General features: G+C 37.5%; 1 protein-coding gene across 1 annotated transcript in view; it reads right to left on the bottom strand.

Annotated features, from left to right (window-relative positions):
• LOC106767790 overlaps nt 1-19,976 on the bottom strand; it is an 89,627-nt gene extending 69,651 nt beyond the window's left edge. The window contains exons 1-8 of the mRNA XM_014652742.2: nt 19,652-19,976; nt 19,252-19,333; nt 18,272-18,375; nt 8,112-8,207; nt 7,719-7,766; nt 3,581-3,631; nt 2,957-3,060; nt 2,676-2,793 (exon numbers count right to left, since the gene is read on the bottom strand). Of these exons, the coding sequence (XP_014508228.1) occupies nt 2,676-2,793; nt 2,957-3,060; nt 3,581-3,631; nt 7,719-7,766; nt 8,112-8,207; nt 18,272-18,375; nt 19,252-19,333; nt 19,652-19,666 (618 nt within the window). The 5' untranslated portion in view covers nt 19,667-19,976. The remainder of the gene's footprint in view (nt 1-2,675; nt 2,794-2,956; nt 3,061-3,580; nt 3,632-7,718; nt 7,767-8,111; nt 8,208-18,271; nt 18,376-19,251; nt 19,334-19,651) is intronic.
• Nucleotides 19,977-20,330: the final 354 nt, after the last annotated feature.

Raw genomic sequence — 20,330 nt, 5'->3', positions numbered from 1 at the left:
TGTGTATTTCATTACAAGTATATATTTTATTGTAATCGGTACAGATTTGAATAAATAGGGACAATCCCATAAATCAAGGGATTCTAGAATAGAATATAGTTATTATATTTCCTAAAATAGCTTAGGTCTCCTGTATATATCTTGTATGATCTCTTTGTAATAAAGATATCAATTTCCATTTAACCTAATTTCCCAGAATCATCAATAAAGGTAACGAACCATCTGGCTCCAAAAATAGAATCTATGATAGGACCCCAAACATCAGAATGAATTAAATCAAATGGAGAAATACTCTTTTTATGACTAATAGGATAAGATGCACGATGGTGTTTTGAAAATTGACAAATATCACAATTAAAAGACTCCACAGATTCTTTGGTAAACAAGTGGGGAAATAAGGACTTGATAAGACTAGATGAAGGATGTCCAAGCCTTTGATGATGTAACCATATTTGAGATTTTGCCCACGTCTCAGATGTTGCTTGTTCACTCATGATTTTCGTGTTGCTTTGGTCATCAAACTCTAAAAAATACAACCCACTTTGCTCCTTAGCAATTAAAATTGTCTTCCCCGTGGCAAGGTCCTGAAAAACACAATAATTTGAAAAAAATGTTACTGAGCAATTTAAATCATTTGAGTTTTTCCACATAGATAAGGTTGTTAGCTAATTATGGAACATGTAAAACATCCTTCAATACAATAGCTGAGTCCAAAATTATATTCCCAGAGCCGCATATAGGTATACCCTGACCATTCGCAACTGTACTAAGTTGTTCTTTATTTCTTTTACCATGAGTCGAAGGACACACTAAAAGGTGTCATATGATCAATTGCACCCAAATCAAGGATCCAAATACCTTGAGACACATGATCAACAGTATTGAGGCAAATCTTACCTTTTATGGACAGAGTGTATGATTCAGAGGACTTACTCATTGATTCATCCATTGCTTTCAAAGGAATAATTTTTACTTCAGACATCCTGTAGAATGCAACGAGGAGTCTCCAAGACGATAACGATGTATGGGTCACACCGAGAAAAAAAAGAACCGAATTGAAAACTCAAATCTACTCAAATATAGGAAAAACAGGTCGTCACTGACCCTAGGGACATGCTCAAGAGTCTCCGGCAACCCTTTCGGTGGCAGCGGCAACGAGTGGGTCTCACCGGAGGTGGGCGCGTGGGCTACACGTGCCGACGACGGTGGAGGCACGTGGCGGCTCCTCTCACGGAGCGACTTCCGACGTTGTGGTCGTCGGAGTTGGGTGCACCTTTCTGCTCTATCAACGACCCCGACCGGGGACGGCGGCAGCGACTATGGTCGGACAGCGGCGACGACTGTGCAATGACGTTTATGGTCATCGGAGTTAGAGAGTTGGGCGCACCTTTCTGCACTATCAACGACCCCAACCGGTGATGGTGACAGCGGCGGTGGTCGGACAATGGCGGCAGTACGACTGTGCAACGGAACGGAGTTCCAAGATCAGAAGCTCTGATACTAAGTAGAAAATAATATTGAAATTTATTATTTAGAATTGATTGAAAATACATTCTCATATCCTCTATTTGTAACAATCTAATTCTCCTAAAAAGGAAATAGTAAAACTAGGAAAACAAAATAAAATAGAAGATTATATATCTATTTTCTCTAATTAGGAAGATTCTAAAGATATATTCTCTAATTACAGCAATTATGTTCAAACAAACAATACAAAAGTAAGAACATAATTTTTGGAGAATAAAAACAGAAGAATACTGACTGGCTGGAAGTATGTTTTCTTATTGAGTGCAACTTAATTTAAATACATTTAAAAATAACTAACTAAAAAGATCACATCTCAAGATTCTAGCAACCACTACTAATGACTTGGCTACAAAATAGGAAATAACTAACCCACTTACAACCATTGACTAATTAAAATAAATAAATCTGAAATCTTCCTAAAATCATGCAACTAACAAGGCAGTTCTCAACAAACAACATAAAAGACATTTGACAGTGTTGTATTCAGTTTGACATAATTTTTGTTATAGGTGTTTCTATCACTTGTTCTATTACATCTTTGCTTCTTTTCATCCTCGATATAAAGAGAATCCTTGTTTTCCATGGCACATGTTTTTATAAAAGGTTTCGCTCAAGAAAACATCACTATGAAGCTTTGAAATCTCAACAAGGATAGCACCTCAAAGCTCCAATACCAAACCAACCATTAAATACATTACAAAAAAGTAAAACAAAATATTAAACCAACCATAGTGGACAACACCAAACCCATGTAGAATCAAGAAAACCTATAATCCATTAACTCATACCAATTACTAAAAAAGTCTTGTGTAATACGAGTGCTCAACTAACAATACCAAGCAAACTGTACCCTAGAACCCACCAGACCCAAATTAACAAGCCTGTCAGACAGCACATTTATTTCCTATCCTATGTATATGACAAACATTAAAAATAATAGCCCTACATATTGAAAGGCAACAATTCCATCTGATTTATCAATACAAAATTACCCTTGGTTTCTCTTCCCCCCCCCCCCCCCCCCCGCTCTCTCTCTCTCTCTCTCTCTCTCTCTCTCTCCATCTCTTAACACATAACGCTCTAATGCATCAAATTAAAATCAACATTCAATGCTGTTGATAAAATTTTCTTAGGGAGGAACATTTCACCTTCCTCAGCCTGTCTAAAGCGCCACTTGTATCAAAAGTTTCATTCCCCTGCTCATCCACTGTAAAAGCGGCAAGCTTAGCCAAAGTAACACCTGAAGAGAATGGATGGCCTGGATTACTGCAAACAACAATTTTGTGCATAAGAAAATGAAAATAAACAAAACCAAAACTTCCTCATTTAAAAAGCTCAAATAAAAATAAATAAATAAATAAATAAATGTCAATTTTCCATGCCCATTTCTATTGTGCAAAGGAAATTAAAATGGTACTTATAAACCAACCTGACTGAATCTTCATATCTGATATGCACATTGCTGATTGATATCTTAAGGTTTCCAATAATTGTAGAAATTAGAGAACTCAGCCACGAATTTCCAGAAGACGGCTGTGAGATAATAGTAACAATCTTGTTATTTCAGTGTGTGTGTGTATTTGTGATTGTTTGTATAGAAAGAGAGAAAATATGTTCACTGTCTCATGAACTTTCAACACCCTTTAAAAGAAACCAAAAAATGAATAACATTTCAGTAGTGCATCAGTTTTCTGATCGTTTAAATTTTAATGAGACATACTCCTCTACGTGTACTCTTACATATGTAAATATAAACAGCCTCTTCATCTCCAAAATCACCGAAATCAGACTCCAAATATAGCCTCAAATGAAAACAAAGCATGAAACATGATCACAATTTAACAATAACTTAATCTAAAACACAATCATAACAAAACATGGTTATTCAGATTTATTATCAACAAAACAGATGACTGTCACAAAGTACAGATATATGCACAAACTTAGGCATGACATGTGCACTGTTTACAGTAAACAACTTGATGAGAAAAATGAATAATTAAAACACGGAAACAAATGTATTCAGAACAATAGCCAGATTACGACATCATACACTTCCCAATTTGGACTTAGATATTGCGTCCAGTGTAGCTGACTCTGCTTCCTACATGAAGACATATGAAAAAGAAACATGTTACAAAAGTCGAGTTAAGAAATAAAGGTATAAGAAGAGAATCCAAATCTGTAACACAAACTTATTGCTTAGTTCAATTGAGAGTTGGTTCTAACTTTTAGTTTAACCCAAGAAAAGACATTGTGTCCAACACAAATTAAAAAAGAAGAGACTAATACATGGAAGAAATGTTAAACGAAGATCAAAAACTGATTATGCATGAAAGCACAAAATCATTGATATAAAATAATGGTGTAAAGGCAAGGGAAAAAAACAGAACGAAGCAGACATGTTCAAATAGGGTAAATCACACCTCCATTTTCTTTTTTCGAAAAACAGAAAATAGGGTAAATCACAATCCCCATTCCACTCGTGATAAATATTTTTACATAAACTTCATGGGTTCTATCATGTTATTGTTGCCTTTAGATAGATATAGTTTACGTTATAGGTGTTTCTATGGGTTGTTGCTTCACAGCTTTGCTTCTTTTCATTCGTTGTATCAAGAAAATACCAACTCTGTTTTGTACATTTTATCAATACAAAAATTACCTTTTCTGTTTCGGCTCTCTCTCTCTCTCTCACTCTTGCTCGTTCTCTTAACTCTAATATGGTATTAAGAGCTCAATAATCCAATGATTCAGAAAATAATCCTGCTCCTCAACCCCCACCTCCAGCGCCTACCAGAGACATTGTTTGTTCTGTTTCCTGTACAGGTTTTTGAAGTGTCCAATTTCCTATCTTACTTCTATATAAGATCCTATTTCCAAAACACATTGATGCTATTCCTGATGGGCTGCCTCAAGATTATCAATCTATTATTTATGTTATTGAAAGTAAGTTCAAACCTCTTCCTATGGAAGTTGAAGCAACTCTTGCACATGAGTCATCTTCAAAAATACCAATAAAAATACTATTTTAGATTTTTGTTTCTCTTAACCTCACACATGCACCCTTAACCAATTTTGTTCCAAGAAATGATGAAGAACCTTCTACAGCTCAAACATTGACTATGGTACTCAAGTGTAGGTCATCGATTTTTTGGCTTGTCTTCTTTTCGAGGTGGCTACGGCACCAGTTTTAGAGGATGTGGGGACGGATGTGAAGGGTGTTCAATACTGGTTACAATGTTATTTTCTGCCATATCAAGTTTGATCACAGTTTTCTACCTTCCACTCAATAATTCACACCCTTATTATCAAGAAATTACAAACCTGTTAGGTCAAGGACATCTATTATTTCAAATCAACAGCAATAAATCCACTGGTTTTTCCAATCAACCATGCTCGTCTCTCCTAGGATGTCAAGAGCATATTTACTTTGACAAAATACAACTCTTACCTTTGATTTGAGACTTCATAATTGAGATATCATAGCAGCATCATTATTCGTAATGACTATATTGTCAACATACAACATTAAGTACACACATTTCCCAATGGAGGTGTGACAATAGAAAACAGAATGATCTATCTCACTACATTTCAACCCAAATGTTTAAACAATGTACCTAAATTTTCCAAACCAAACACGTGGAGATTGCTTTATATCATAAAGTGACACAATTTACACATTCAAGAGAATTATTTCTCTTTAAATGGATTTCCTAACAAGATAGCCAATATCTCTAAAGTTGAAGCTGTTAAACTCAAGTTCTCCGATAAAGAATACCAAGAATATCTAAGATTGAAATTGAATAGCTTGGCACAACCAAATACAAATCCCATCTTGTCAATAGCTTGCATCTCACAATCTATGAATAGTCCAAGTTCATAGATAATTGACTCAAATATTTCTAACCACACTTATAGTAATACCTCCTTGTTCTCATCTCTTTCCTTTCCAAAAAATCCTCACTTCATAACTTTAGCCAAAGGTTCCAAAGAATGGGTGGGTCAAATTTCCCTTTCTCCATCCTTAAACCTAAATTTGTCCTTTCAATTCATACTTGTCCATTCAATCTAATTTCATTAAGTCAATTAAGCAAGTCTTTAAATTGTTCAATACCTTTAATACCAATTACTTTGTTACACAAGAAAAAGGTACGAGGCAATGAATTGGAGAAGGATGTGAATCTAGAGGTATATACTATTTTGGATCTAAACCACATGTGTCTTGTTTTGCATCTCCATCTCCTAAACTTTTACATTATCATTTGGGACATCGTCACTAGTCAAAATTGAGAAAAATGGTCCATGAACTTAGTAGTCTCCTGACATTAAAATGTGTCATATGAACCAAGAAAACATTTTAGTTTTCCTAAAAGATCTTAATCAAGATGTAATATTGTTTTTATTATTATCCATTCTGACATTTGGAACTAAGTCATGTCTCTTCTTTTGGTTTTAGATGTTTTGTTACATGATGTACTTGGGTTTATCTTATGAAAAATTGTTTTGAACTATTAACTATCTTTACATCTCTTTTGAATGAAATCAAAAATAAATTTGCTCTGGTAATTAAAATTAAAAAGTGACAATTCTAAAGAGTACTTCACCTTTAATTTCATTGTAGTTTTAAGTTCACATGGCATTCTACATCACTCTGCATGTCCTTAGACTCCTACTGATAGACACTCTATTACAAGATATTCTGTTTACCTAGGAGGAAATATTATTTCCTAAAAAAGTATGAAACAAAATCTAGTGGTTTGATCAACTACTAAAGTTGAATATAGGGCAATGCATTTCTTATTTGTGAACTTATATGGGCGAAAAGATTTTTTCAAGAACTTAACTTACCTTCTCCGCATTGTTTCCAATTCAGTATTCCATAAAAACTAAATACCTATGAGCTATACCTAGTTTTGTACCTAGGTTTCTAGTTTAGATTTTTTATCTTTGATCTTCCATTTTCTCATTCCATCAGAATTCTATTATTATAAATGAGATCTTAAGAGACATGTTTTCAAGCCCTCTAAAACACATTTTCTCTTTTATTTATAGTTAATTTATCTTAAGCGCAACCAAAATCTAGGTCAAGGATGCAGCAATGGTGGTGAGAATGGTTTCAGAGCTACTTGTCAATTAAGCAACTAATATGGTCATGAATTTGGAATCGTTTTTAGATCAACAACCAAGTAGACCATTGTGGCGTGGCTCCCACAACAACTGAAAACCTTTGACTTTAGTGACTTCATCATGAACTCTAATTTGCAAAACCTCTTATTATATATATCAGATACTTGTTCTTAATGAAGGAAGTAGCATCTTGAGTTGGATCTTCACTTTCACAGAGAAAAAGTTCTTTACAAGGTTGAGTGTTCGCCATATACTTGGCTATGATCAGATTGCTATTTCTCTAACTAAGCCTTTGTCCACCTAGCAATTTAATGAGCTGTGTGTCAAACTTAGGCATGCTGTCTCACCTGCACGCGCAGTTTGACAAGGCTATCAGCGTATGTGGTAGCTATATCCATTATATGTGTTATGTTACAGCTTCTGTTAGAGAACTTAGTTATATACTGATCCAACAAGACAACTGCAGTCATCGAAATCTAAATCCTACAGTACTCACAACTGCTGTAGAAAAATGCATTTCAGTTATCTTCAATATCCTTTTTAGGGGTTTTCTGCTCATATACAGAGGGAAAAAGCCCTTGTGAAGCTGAAATATAGTTGCTCACCACCACCGCTAAGACGTTCGTAAAAATTAAGATGCACTCAAGTATAACACGTTTCATCTATTATGGGGGAATCTTAAGATAAGCTGTCCATTTGTTTGAAAAAAAAAATAAGGATAAATAAAACCAAGGACTACAATGTTGTACTACTTATATTACTTGGCACTTGGTACTTGATACTTCAACAACATTAGCAGTAAATTTCTATATCACCATTATAATTTCAAAATTTTAAAGTGGGTTTTGTTTCCGAAGATTTCACAAAAACCTAAACAGGTAAATTATAATTCCCTCAACAATATATAATTGATAGAAAATATTGTTTACATGCCCAAAAATAGGAATACAAAAATACAAGGAAAAAGATAATTACAAATAACACAATGAACTGACAAAACAAACAACTATATACCATAATAAATAAGATACTTTAACAAAATCAACATAGAGTCTGACCTCAATCTGCTGAAGCTTGGCTTCGAAAAGTTTTTCCCTATCCTCTTCCTATGACAAAACAAAACTCAATTAGCAAAAGACATAGATCTGTATTAAGGGCACAATTTGGTAAACAGTTCACTTAAGTGCTTATTAAACAAGTACCACTCAAATAAGGACCTATGAATAACATGTTTTCATAATCCAAAGAGAAATTATGGTTAGTTTTTTATATAAGTTGATTCCCTAAGTTGTTTTATTGAAATAATCTGAAAATAAAATATGGACACATCATAAGTTACTTTTATAAGCTTTTCCAAACACTCATTAGAGCTTGTGTCACAATATTCAAATAAGCTGTAAATGAAATCTTCCAAGCACAAGTAATAAACCAAATACAGAATACTAGTGTACCTTCAAAGTCCGACTATCAGCAGCAGGATGAGCTAGAACAAACACACGATCAATCAAAACAATCACAGGTTCTTTCCCCAAACTTTTCCAAGGAACCTATATCACATAAGTAACAAAAAAATGAAATAAAAACCCATTTCAAAGCACATGGGTGAATTCAAGACAGTGAAAAACGTAAAAATGGAAATACCAAGATTAGGAAAAGCCCCAGTCTCACATTGAGTACATAAAAGATCAAATCAATGATAGTAAAAAGATACAGACTACAAGTGGGGACAACCCTTACTTCACAAACCGATTTTGTGAAGTTCAATTGGATTCAAACCAACATTCCACAAACTGTAAGCCAAAAAGCATTGACAAAAATAATATAACGAAATGCAATGCAAATGTGAGTAGGAAGTTGATAACTTTGATCAAACCAATGATAGCAAAAAGCAGTAAGTCCGTCCTTTCTTGCATCGTCACTCGCTCCTCCCAAATTTCACTATCCGCCCCTCCTTCTTGCCATTCAATCAATACATGCTCCGCTTGTCTTCTCCTTGCTGTTGGATTCGTCTATCTAGCACCTTTGCCAGCCAGCAAGACGGCCCTTCTATTTGCAGGTCTGCTGGCAACTCCTTTTCCACCTTTCTTGATCCAATGGCACGTTTCAACTAGGACACATGGAACACAAGGTGGATCCTAGCATTCTCTGGTAGTAGAAATCTGAATGCTACCTCTCCCACTTTTTGAATCACCCTAAACGGCCCATAGTACCTTGCTGCCAATTTCGGGTGTAGTCTCACAGGCATAGAGGACTGTCTGTGTGGCCTGATTTTCAAATACACCCAATAATCCACCTTTATAGTCACCGGCCTCCTCTTCCGATTAGCCTGCTTCACCATCATGTCTTGAGCTCTCATCAAATGGAACCTGAGCTGTTGCAACGCCTCGTCTCGCGCTTGTAGCTCTTGGGCTACTGCTTCTACAAGTGTCTCCCCCGGAATGAACCTGGCTAGAGCTAGTGGTGTCCTTCCATATACCACTTCAAATGGGGTGCACTTGGCCGCCCCTTGGTAACTGGTGTTATACCAGTACTTCGCCCAAGGAAGGATCATGTTCTAGCTTTTTGGTTGTTCAGAACAGAAACGCCTCAAATACTTTTCTAAAATACGATTCAGCACTTTGGTTTGACCATCTGACTCCGGATGGTATGTCGTGCTCATCTGAAGATGGGTTGAATAGCTCCCTCTAAAGCGAACTGAGAACCAAGGGATCTCGGTCACTTACTATGGACTTAGGCACTCCATGTAATTTTACTACTTCCCTCATGAATGCCTCTGCTACTATTCTCGCGGTGTATGGATGTTTGAGAGGAATGAAGTGACCATACTTGCTTAAACGATCCACTACCACTAGTATGGCGTCACTCCCTCTAGATTTTGGAAGTCTCACAATGAAGTCCATGCTCATGTCTTCCCAAATAGCCTGGGGAATCGGCAACGGTTGCAGCATACCTTGTGGGGAAGTTGCCAAGTACTTGTGCTGTTGGCACACTAGGCATGAGGCTACAAAGTCTGTTACTGCCTTCTTCATTCCAACCCAGTATAGGGATTGTGCTACCCTCCTGTATGTGTGATACACACCTGAATGGCCCCCAGTCAGAGTTGTATTAAACTCTGCCAGCAATTTCGAGACCCATTCTGACTTGGCTGAGATGACTAATCTCCCTTTTTAATGCAGTCGCCCATTCTCCATTGTGAAGGAGGAATGCTTGTCCGGATCCCTGGTAATATCTTCCACTATTTTCTTTAAATCTTCATCCCCTTCAACTCTTTCTCCATCCCCTTAGTATGATTCTTGACCCCTTCCTCCAATTCTTCTATTTCCTTTCGCGAAAGCCACCTTATTAGTGGCCCCCGTTCTATAGACGATCTCAAAGTCATAGCCAAGGAGCTTGGCAATCCAATGTTGTTGGGCTTGAGTCATTATCCTCTATTCCAGCAAAAATCTCAAGCTCTTTTGCCTCAGTGTGCACCACAAACTTCTAACCTAGCAAATATGGTCGCCAGTGTTATATTGCCATCACCACTGCCATGAGTTCCTTCTCGTAAATCGACTTTCCCAAAGTCCCTTACGATAATGCTTTGCTAAAGTATGTTATTGGTCTCTGATTCTGCGTTAGCACCGCTCCAATTCCCACCCATGAGGCGTCGCACTCCACATGGAAAGGTTGCGTAAAGTCAGGTAACGCTAGTACTGAGGTTATCGTCACCTCTTCCTTGAATCTTCCCATCGCCCTCCTGGCAGCCTCTGTCCATACAAAGTTGCCCTTCTTCAACATCTCGGTTAGAGGTCTCGCTATCTTGCCATAATCTCTTACAAACCTCCGATAGTACCCGATCAATCCCAAAAATCCCCTCAGCTTTCAATGTCTTTGGTTCTTCCCACACGACGACCACCTCCAACTTTTCTTTATCCATCTCTACCCCTTTCCCCGTTATTACATGCCCTAAATATCTTATCGAGGTTTTCCCGAATTTGCTTTTCTTTTTGTTGGCCACCCACTGTTGTTGTTGTAATCTGCCGAGCACCGTGTTCACTTGCTGCAAATGCTCTGTCCACGTGGTGCTGTAAACAAGAATGTCGTCGAAGAAGACGAGTACGAACTTCCGCAAATACGGCCTGAATAGCTTGTTCATGACGCTTTGGAAGATGATGGTGACGTTGGTGAGGCCAAATGGTATTACCAAAAACTCATAATGCCCAAAGTGTGTCCTGAGCACCATCTTTTGGACATCTTCTCCATCCTAATTTGGTGGTACCCTGCTTTAAGGTCCACCTTCGAAAAATACTGTTAGGATATAGGGGAGAGGACTTAGTGGGTAATGTGTTTAGAATAGAAGGTGGAAGAAATAGTATAAATAAGACTTGGTTATGGGTCAGGAGGTATCGAGTATTCTGTAAAGTCAGGCTTATTGCTTGTAAAGAGGGGTTATGCCTTCAACCCAGGGAGGTTATGCTCCCATGTCCTTGTATAGATCCATTCTTTTCTGAATAATACAATTCCTTCATCATCTTCTATACTGTTCATACTATTGTGAGAGTGAGAACGATTAGGTTCAATAATTAGGAACCTATCAAATATCGCCCTCTCTAAGCTCGTCCAGTAACTTCTATCATAGGTATGGGAAACTTGTTGGGAATTGTGGCTCTGAGAGCCCGGTAATCTATACAAAATCGCCAACTACCATCTTTTTTTTTACGAGAATTACTGGACTCGAGTAAGGACTCGTACTCGGTCTAATGATCCCTGCATGTAACATTTCTGCCACCTGTTGTTCGATCTCTTCCTTCATGACATGGGCGTACGTTGACAGGGTCGGCCCCATCTTTTAAGGTGATTTGATGACTCTCTTTCCTATCAGGAGGCAGCCCCTAGGGTTTCCTAAAACACCCCTCATATTGTTCCAGAACTCTCCCCATTTCCTCCTTCTGTTCCTCCATCAGCTTCCTTTCTCCCTTATCCTCTTGTTCTTGTTCCCTGCTTTCCCAGGTTTCCACTTCGCTCATTTTCAATAGAGATTCTAGTTCAACCACCCTTCTCTCCAGTGTCGGGTCCCCCCAGATGATCAACTCCCCCGAGTTTAGTGTGATCTCCCCCAGTTTGGCCAGCCACTCGACTCCAAGGATCATATCTACGACCCCCAACTCAAACAAATAGAATTTCTCCTTGATCTCGACTCCCCCATGTAGACTACCACCCTCGGAAAGCAACCTTAGGTTTTCTTCTTGTAGCCATCCCTTAAGCTCACTTGATACGGAAGGGTGTCTACCTATTTTAGTTGCAAGTCCTCCACCAATTTCCTACTGATGAAGCTGTGGCTTGCACCACTGTCCACCAAGATCAATACTTCTCTTTCTACCACCTTTCCCCGCAACTTCAACGCTTTTGGTTGCGACAGTCTGCCGGCTGAGAACGTAGATAACTCCATGTGGGACTGCTCCGTTTCGACCTCTTCCTCTTCTACGTCTCCCTCTTCATATTTCGCCAATAACACCACCCGTATACTTCTCTCAGGGCACTGGTGCCCGGGCTGAAAGGCCCCCCACATCGAAAACACCTCCCTTTGTTTCAGAAATTTCGGGTAGGGAAGGTTTCGTGAACTTCGTCCCCCTTATCATTACCACCCTGAATTCCGCCTCTCGCCAACCAGCTCCTCGTCGCGCTGTCTCTTTTCACTGACCCAACGCTCTCGGCTGGGCCCGTCCTTCCCGGAATACACTTAGGCAGTTCGACTTTCGCCACCATCGCTCCTCCGGTCGTTCGTCCCCACGATTGGGAATTTCTGGGTGTTGTTCAACCACTCAGACCTAACCCGTGTAATTGCTTTTCGACGTCCCGCACAACCTTCATCGTCGCCATCAAATTGCGGGGGTCGTGGGGCCTTATTTGGCACCGCAACTCCTCTTTAAGGCCCACCAGAAAATAACCTAACAATTGGTCATCCGAAAACGCCTTTGTCTGCCCGACCAAAGCTTCGAAATCTCTCATGTACTCTTCCACGGTGGTCGTTTGCCTTATCGCCGCCATCCTCTCAAAAATGCCGCCACGATGACGACTCTCAAAACTGATCAACAAGGCCTCCTTAAGCCCCACCCACGTCGGTCGCTCGCTTTGTCTTTCCAGAACTTAAACTAATAACCGGCGCTTCCCTCCATGCTAATATGTGCCAGTTCGATCTTCTCCGCCTTCACCACCTTCTATTTTTCAAAGAACTTCTCGGCCCGGTTAATCCAATTCCGAGGGTCCAGTCCTTCGAAAGTGGGTAATTCCACCCTTCGCCTCCAATTTTGCTAGGTCTTTGATCGCTCCCTGTCTCTCTCTCCCTCCCCGTCGTCACGACGGTCCCTCCGATTGCCATTGACTGAACCTTGGATTCCGTCAAAGTTCTCTGCGGTTTTTTTTGTACGTGCAACCATCACCCTCATCAGTTCTTGGATGTCTTTGCACATCGTGATAGAGTCTTCTCGATTTGCCGCTAATTCCGCCTTCAATCCGTGTACGGCCATCTCAATGTGCTCTAATCGTCCCTTGACTACATTCACCCTCCCTTCCATTGTTTTCGCTCTCACCCACACAGTGAATCTGACAAGTCCAACCACTTTGTTAGAAATCTGGATAAGAAATCCTAACTCACGTTCTCTCTAACCCGCACTAGTAACTCACAAGACAAGAATCGAGGAAAAGAATGTATTGTATTCACAACAAAGAATCAAGAATACAATCTGAAACCAGAAGCTTAACCTCCTTAACCAGGTTCAGAACCGGTCAACACAAAAATACATAGTAACTAACTAAACAGAAACTACAAAAGAGGACCTTTTATATACTTTTCTTGCCCCCCTTAACCGTTTAGCAGTTAGGTACTCTTTCTCTCTTTCTCCTTTCATACACCTTCCATGTCCTAACACATTCTTTCAAAACTTTTATAAGCGAGATTTATGTGCAAGAATTAAAGCTTCAACTTCATCAATCAGTAATGGTTCAAACTTACTTTCATGGACAAAAATCACAAAATCATAAGCTTGAGGCAAATCTTCAAGAATAACATCAATGCGTTCTTGGAGAGTGTTAGATATATTATATATTTATCTTTATCTTTAGTTAGTTTGTTATTATTTCTTATTTGTATTTTGGGCTTATCCCATATTTCTTCTATTATAAATAGATGACCTTATGTGTGTATTCAACATAAGGAAGATTAATCTCACATGTAGTTTTCACTTGGTATCAGAGCGAGTCGATCCCATTCTGGTTTTTGTCTCGCCGATGCCACTTTCCACCACCATCCGCTACCATCCACCACAGGCCACCGCCCGCCACCGGTTGTCGTTACAATTCTGTCTGTTTAAACCCTTAGGGTTTTCTTGTTCCTCACTGGTGCGATTCGTCTTCTTTAAAGATGGCATCTGGCAATACTCTTTCCTTTTACGGAAGTCCATCAATTACTTCCGAGAAGTTAAATGGAAAAAAATTATCCTTCATAGTCTGCTGTCGTTGAAACGTGGTTTCTTGGCAAACGACATTATGACCACCTTGAGCAAGATGGAAGCCATGTGCCAGTGGAAACAAGCAGATTTCCAATTGTGTGCCCTATTATGGCAATTAGTGGAACCCAAACTTCTTATATCTCTGAGGCTTTCAAAACTTGTAACTCCTTTTGGAAGAAAGCTCAAAGCATCTATGCCAACGATATTCAACGTTTCTATGATATGGTGTCCTTCATGGCTGAAACCCAATCTGCTGACGGAACTCAGGATGTTTTTGGACGTGGACCCTTAAAGGATATCAAGAAGAAACTAGACAAATTCAACATGGTGTTGATCCTTCACGCCCTACATCCAAATTTTGATCATCATAGAGATCAACTTCTAACCAATCATGAGGTCCCCTCCATGGAAACATTGACCACTCGCCTTCTGCGTGTCTCGGTATCTCAAACTCAGGAAGCACATGAACTAGTGGAGTCATCTGTCATAGTTGCCACACGAGGAAGGGGAGGACGTGGCACTAAAGGAGGAGCTAGGGATGGCAAAAAAATTTGCGCCCGCGGATATCTGCGGATAAAATCCGCGGTGGGTAGTTGATACCCCCGGATATTTACTACCCGAAACCCGCGGATAGCGGGTATTTTAATACCTGCTTATAAACGGGTCGGGTGCGGGTATTATACTATTCATACCCGCGGATATCCGCTACCCGCAAAAAATAAAAATAAAAATTTGATTTTTATTTTATTAAGTTAAATTTAATTAAAATTAACATTAATTTATATTTTACAAGGTTAAATTTAATTAAAATTGTAAGTATACCGATCAGAATTAATTGTTATTTATGGATAATTAACATATATTAATAGGTCAGATTACCTTACTTTTTACAAAATATACCGTATTGACTATTGATTATTGGGTTTGATTGCCTAAAAATATATTGCACTAATTAATAGATTAGATTATCTTACTCTTTACAAAATATACGTATTAATTATTGATTATTGGGTTTGATTGTCTAAAATATATTGTACTAATGGTTAATCAATGGACTTGCGTGCCAAAGGCTCTATAAATATACAATTGATGTCTAGGTACAATCTTCCTCTTCTATCCTAATAAAATTTAGACATTTTTATATCTTGAGCATCGGAGTGCCCTCTGCACGTCAACAACCCATCGGACGACTGACCCTCGGACCAATTCAACCGAAACAAAAATTAAATTTTAATTTATATTTAATTTAATTTATATTATATTTTATATTTTTTTTTATAATTCTATTTAAATTTTATTTTAATAATTTATAAAAATATACTTTTTTAAATATTTGTGAGTATCCGTGGATATTTTTTAAGCGGGTATCCATGCGGGTAACGGGTCGGGTAGCGGGTGGATTTTTTTTTTTTTGTTGGGTTGGGTTGCAGGTAGACACTTTTCGTGCTCGACCCGACCCGTTGCCATCCCTAGGAAGAGCACTAGGAGATTGAGGATGTCCTCAATGCACATAATATAAAAAGATGGGTCACACTCAAGAGAATTACTACTACTTACATGGTTTCCCTTCCAAAACCGCCAATATTTCAAAGACTGAAACTTCCACTTCTAAGTTCACCGAGGATGAATATCAAGAGTATCTAAGGTTAAAATCTAACAACTTGGCACAACCATCTCAATCTCCCATTACATCAACAACCTGCATTTTTCAATCCATGAAAGGTCAAAATTCATGGATAATTGACTCAGGTGCTTCTGATCACATTTTTGGTAACACCTCTTTGTTCTCATCTATTTCCTTTCGAGGAAAGAAGGCTTTTTCATAACTCTTCCAAATGGATCTGAAACTTCCTCTCAAGGAGTCGGTCATGTTTCCTTGTCTCCCTCCCTCAATCTCAACTTTGTCCTTTTTCTCCCTAATTTTCCTTTTAATTTAATTTCCCTAAACTAGTTGACCAAAATGTTAAATTGTCCAATATCCTTTGATGACAAATCTTTTGTTATACAGGAGCGTGGTTCGGGGAGACAGATTAGAGAAGGATATGAAGTTGGCGGATTATACCATTTTGGATCTCGTCTAAGGGTGTGCTATGTTGTTGCTCCTAATCCTAAAGTGCTACATGATCGTTTGGCCATCCTCATTTGTCCAAATTAAAAAATGTCCTGAACTTAGTGGTATCCAAACCTTAGAATGTGAGTCATGTCAATTAGAAAAACATGTTAGATCTTCCTTCCCTAAAAGGTCTCAATCAATATATACTTCTAGTTTTTCTATCATTCAGTCTGATATATGGGAACCTAGTCGTATCTCCTCCTTTGGTTTTAGATATTTTGTTATGATGAATATTCAAGATGTAGTTGGGTTTATCTTATGAAAAATCGTTCTGAATTATTAGGTATCTTTACATCCTTTTTGAATGAAATCAAGAATCAATTTGGTCAAGTAATCAAAATATTAAGAAGTGATAATGCAAAAGAGTATTTCTCATCCTCCTTTTCTGCCATCTTAAGTTCTCATGGTATCTTACATCAGTATATTTGTCCTCATACACCGCAACAAAATGGTATAGCAGAAAGAAAAAATAAACACTTGGTTGAAACTGCCCGTACCCTTTTGCTTAGTGCTCATATTCATGTCCATCACTGAGGGATGCCATATGTTTTGTTCATGACATGTCTCCAAGTCTAGACAAACTCTCCGCTCACACTCTCAAATGTGTCTTCTTAGACTATTCTCAATTCCAAAAAGGATATCGGTGTTATTCTCCTAAAACTAAGTATTACATATCTGTCAATGTTACATGCTTTTAACAGACTCCTTACTTCTCTCCATCTATTCAGGATGTTTCTATCCTCCAGTAGGTCCTCTCTATTCCAGTAGCTAAGTCAAATAGCTCTCCCGTCTCTGTCATTCCAAGTCTTGATCTCAATCCCCTACGCCCATCTTTGTCATTCTAAGTCTCGATCGCAATTCTCCTGCACCCATTTCCCCACATACTACTGAGATCATCCCACACAGGGCCCCAATCAATAGTCCACCTCCCCAAGACAATGGTGAATCTCTTACTTCAGATTCTTCTCCCTCGTCCCCTTCTCCACGCCTCCTGGTGAAAATGATTCAGCATGGCCTATTGCCCTCAAAAAAGATACTCTTTCCACTTGAAACCCCATTCTATTCATAAAAAAATTTTCTTAGCTATCATCAATTGTCGCCCTCCTCTTTTTCTCTTTTATCCTAGTGTCTTTTGTTATTATACCCATGTTATTATATTTGAGTGTCTTTAGTGAATTTGTTATTATTTCTTATTTGTATTTTAGGTTTAGTCCATATTTTTTCTATTATAAATAGATGACTCTATGTATGTATTCATAAGGGAAATTAATCTCACATATAGTTTTGACTGTATTTAACTGAGAGAAATAGGATCTCCAATAAAAGTGACACAATCAACTAATGCTTTAACACAAATAAGAAACTTTGCCATGGGAGGATATTTAAGAAATGTGAATAAAATTTCAGTTTGAAGTTTCATACTCAAGCACACGTTTCTCTAGAACTTTATCCCTAACTTGATATAATAAACACTTCTAAGACTTCAGAAAGAAACAAGTGTAACAATATTGAATGGAGCCATGTCAACAGCATTTTGATCTGGTGGTTCCCAAGAACTATTGAATTTTCTAGCATTGTGATTGGCTTTGGTAAGAAACCAAAGAGGAATCAAACATGTTGTTGCCATAGCAAGAAGTCAGAATCATCAAGCTTCTTTGAGATAAGAATGAAAGCATCGGATGATAGGGGAGGAGGAGGAGGAGTAAATTGCTCTAGTTTTCTAACATTGATGACTATTGAAGTTCTAGATGACATGTTGATATATAAAGTGCGAAGAAAGAAAGATAGAAAGAGGAAACTAAATTTGTCATTGCTGTAAGTTACTCACAAACAGAGTACACAATACTTTTACATATAGCTGAATTAACTGCTGTCATAGTAACAGCTGTTTAAAACTAACTAGTTACTACATAACAGAAAAATCGACAACATTGTAATTGATTATCAACAATATAACTGTCCGAGTAAAACAATACTCAGACAACAAATGATGCTAAATGATTGGACGTACCTTTAATGTAATTGTACCAACAAAGCCAGCTTTGACCGTAACTGGTAGTTTTAGTGCATTTAGTGCCTCTGCCTTCAGTTTCAAATCTTTCAGGACAACATCACCTGCAGACATCAATAGTGTCTTTGTTGGAATAACAACTACCATGAGATCTCAATGGAATACAGAAAATCATTGCAGTAATGTGAAAATTGATAAGCATGAAAACAATTTGTTTTATAAGAAATTCATCCAATGAAAGATATTCACCTGCACAAGTTTGAATTAGGTTTCACAGAAAAAATACATAAATTATAAAATGTGTAGAATGAAAATATAGACAAATGTGAAAATGAAACTAAATCTAGAATATACATGCACATGTTTTCATCACAAATAAATAAATCAAAGAACAGACCTTAAGAAACCAATAACCTCAACATACGAGTTGGAAAAACAAGCCTATGCAAAAAATAATAATAATAATAATTCATTCTAAGGATAATAAAGTTGCACTCCAACAAAATGTACTGCCAGCAGTCCAGTTAAAAGAGCACAATTCAAGCATATTTGACTTTCCTTAGTGCTCATAAAACCACTAAAGTGAATTATAAATTATAAAATTAAGAAGAAAATAATTCCAAACTAACAAATCCAATGTTATCCAAACAACGTGCTTCATATCTGCCAATTTACCACAATGCAATAAGTTTTAGTAGGTTTAAAGAGTTGGAAAAAATTTGAACACAAGCTCAGTTTGATATAAATTAAGAACTTACGGAGACATTTAACAGAATTGGTTAGTCGCAGGTTGGTATAAATCAGAAAAGAAAAAAAAAAAAAAGGTGGAGCAGCAAGCGTAGATACAGAGTATAGAATGTGTATGTAAAATAATCCACCATAAAGAATAATCATTAAACCTATTTATCGAACTTGGGCCCGAATTCACCAGACGAAGTAAACAAAGTGAGTAAAATGTGAGAAAATAGCAGAATACAAACCCTTCCAGACACTTATTCTCAACGCCTCCGTAGAGAGTCCGTGTACATATTCACCTAAATATCTTCGAAGCAAATGCAGAACCTGACAACAAAGCAACAAAGCAACGTCACTATAACCTTCGTCACAGGATTCACCGAGAACACATAAAGCCAACCGAAACAAAAAGACGCAAAGAAAATTTCAAATCCAACTCAAATTCAACAGACAACAAGCAATAGGATGCAACATTGCAAACGCAAGAAGCAAATTGAAATTCAAAATTAAGATTAAAATTCAAGTCCGAGATGGAAATAGGAGTAAAGAGACATCGCACTTGCACGCACTCGAGCAGAGGAAATTAGAATTGAAAACCGAGCTTGAGATTGTTGCGGAAAAGAGATTAACGAAGGAGATTCTTACGTGAGCTTCGAACATGGTGAAGAAATCGGAGTGCGATCAATTAATGGTGAAATTGGGAAGAATGCATGGCGAAGAAGAAGATGAAATAGAAGAAAGACTATTAGAGAGAGAAATGGATTAGGGCTGGTGATCCTGAGATTGGGACGGTTAAATAGAAGAAATGACGATAAAAGTTGAGAATGTATTTGTATTATGCTTAAGCTATATAGGTCCCGGTCACTTGCAACACACAAGTTTATAAGCGGGGACATGTAATGTAATGCCAGAACCTGGTACTTGCTGACACCGACCCTGCGGTCCAATAATTTCAATAATATTGTATTGTTTTTCTCTTCTTAATATCTTTAGATTTTTTATTTTTTTTTTAATTTACTCTTTTCTCAATAAATTACTATTATTTCCTTACCNCCCCGATAAAAAAAAAAAAAAACAATATTATCACCCCATGATTAAATATAAGCGACTTCAACCTGTGTATTATAAATTTATTAATTCAACTTTTAATATTTTTATCAATGTTCATAGTTTAGCTATAGTTATACATTTAAAACATTTCTGTAAACGAAATTGAAATAAAAAAAATGAAATACTCTATAAATTAAAAATTTACTTTTCAAAAAATAATATGAGAAGCACCACAAATTAATTCATTTAGAAATTATACCGAATAAACCTGATA

Source organism: Vigna radiata, chromosome 7 (assembly GCF_000741045.1).
Source record: "Vigna radiata var. radiata cultivar VC1973A chromosome 7, Vradiata_ver6, whole genome shotgun sequence".
NCBI classification, from domain to species: domain Eukaryota; kingdom Viridiplantae; phylum Streptophyta; class Magnoliopsida; order Fabales; family Fabaceae; genus Vigna; species Vigna radiata.
Note: the sequence above shows the minus strand (reverse complement) of the source record. Positions and strands in the feature narration are given on the sequence as shown.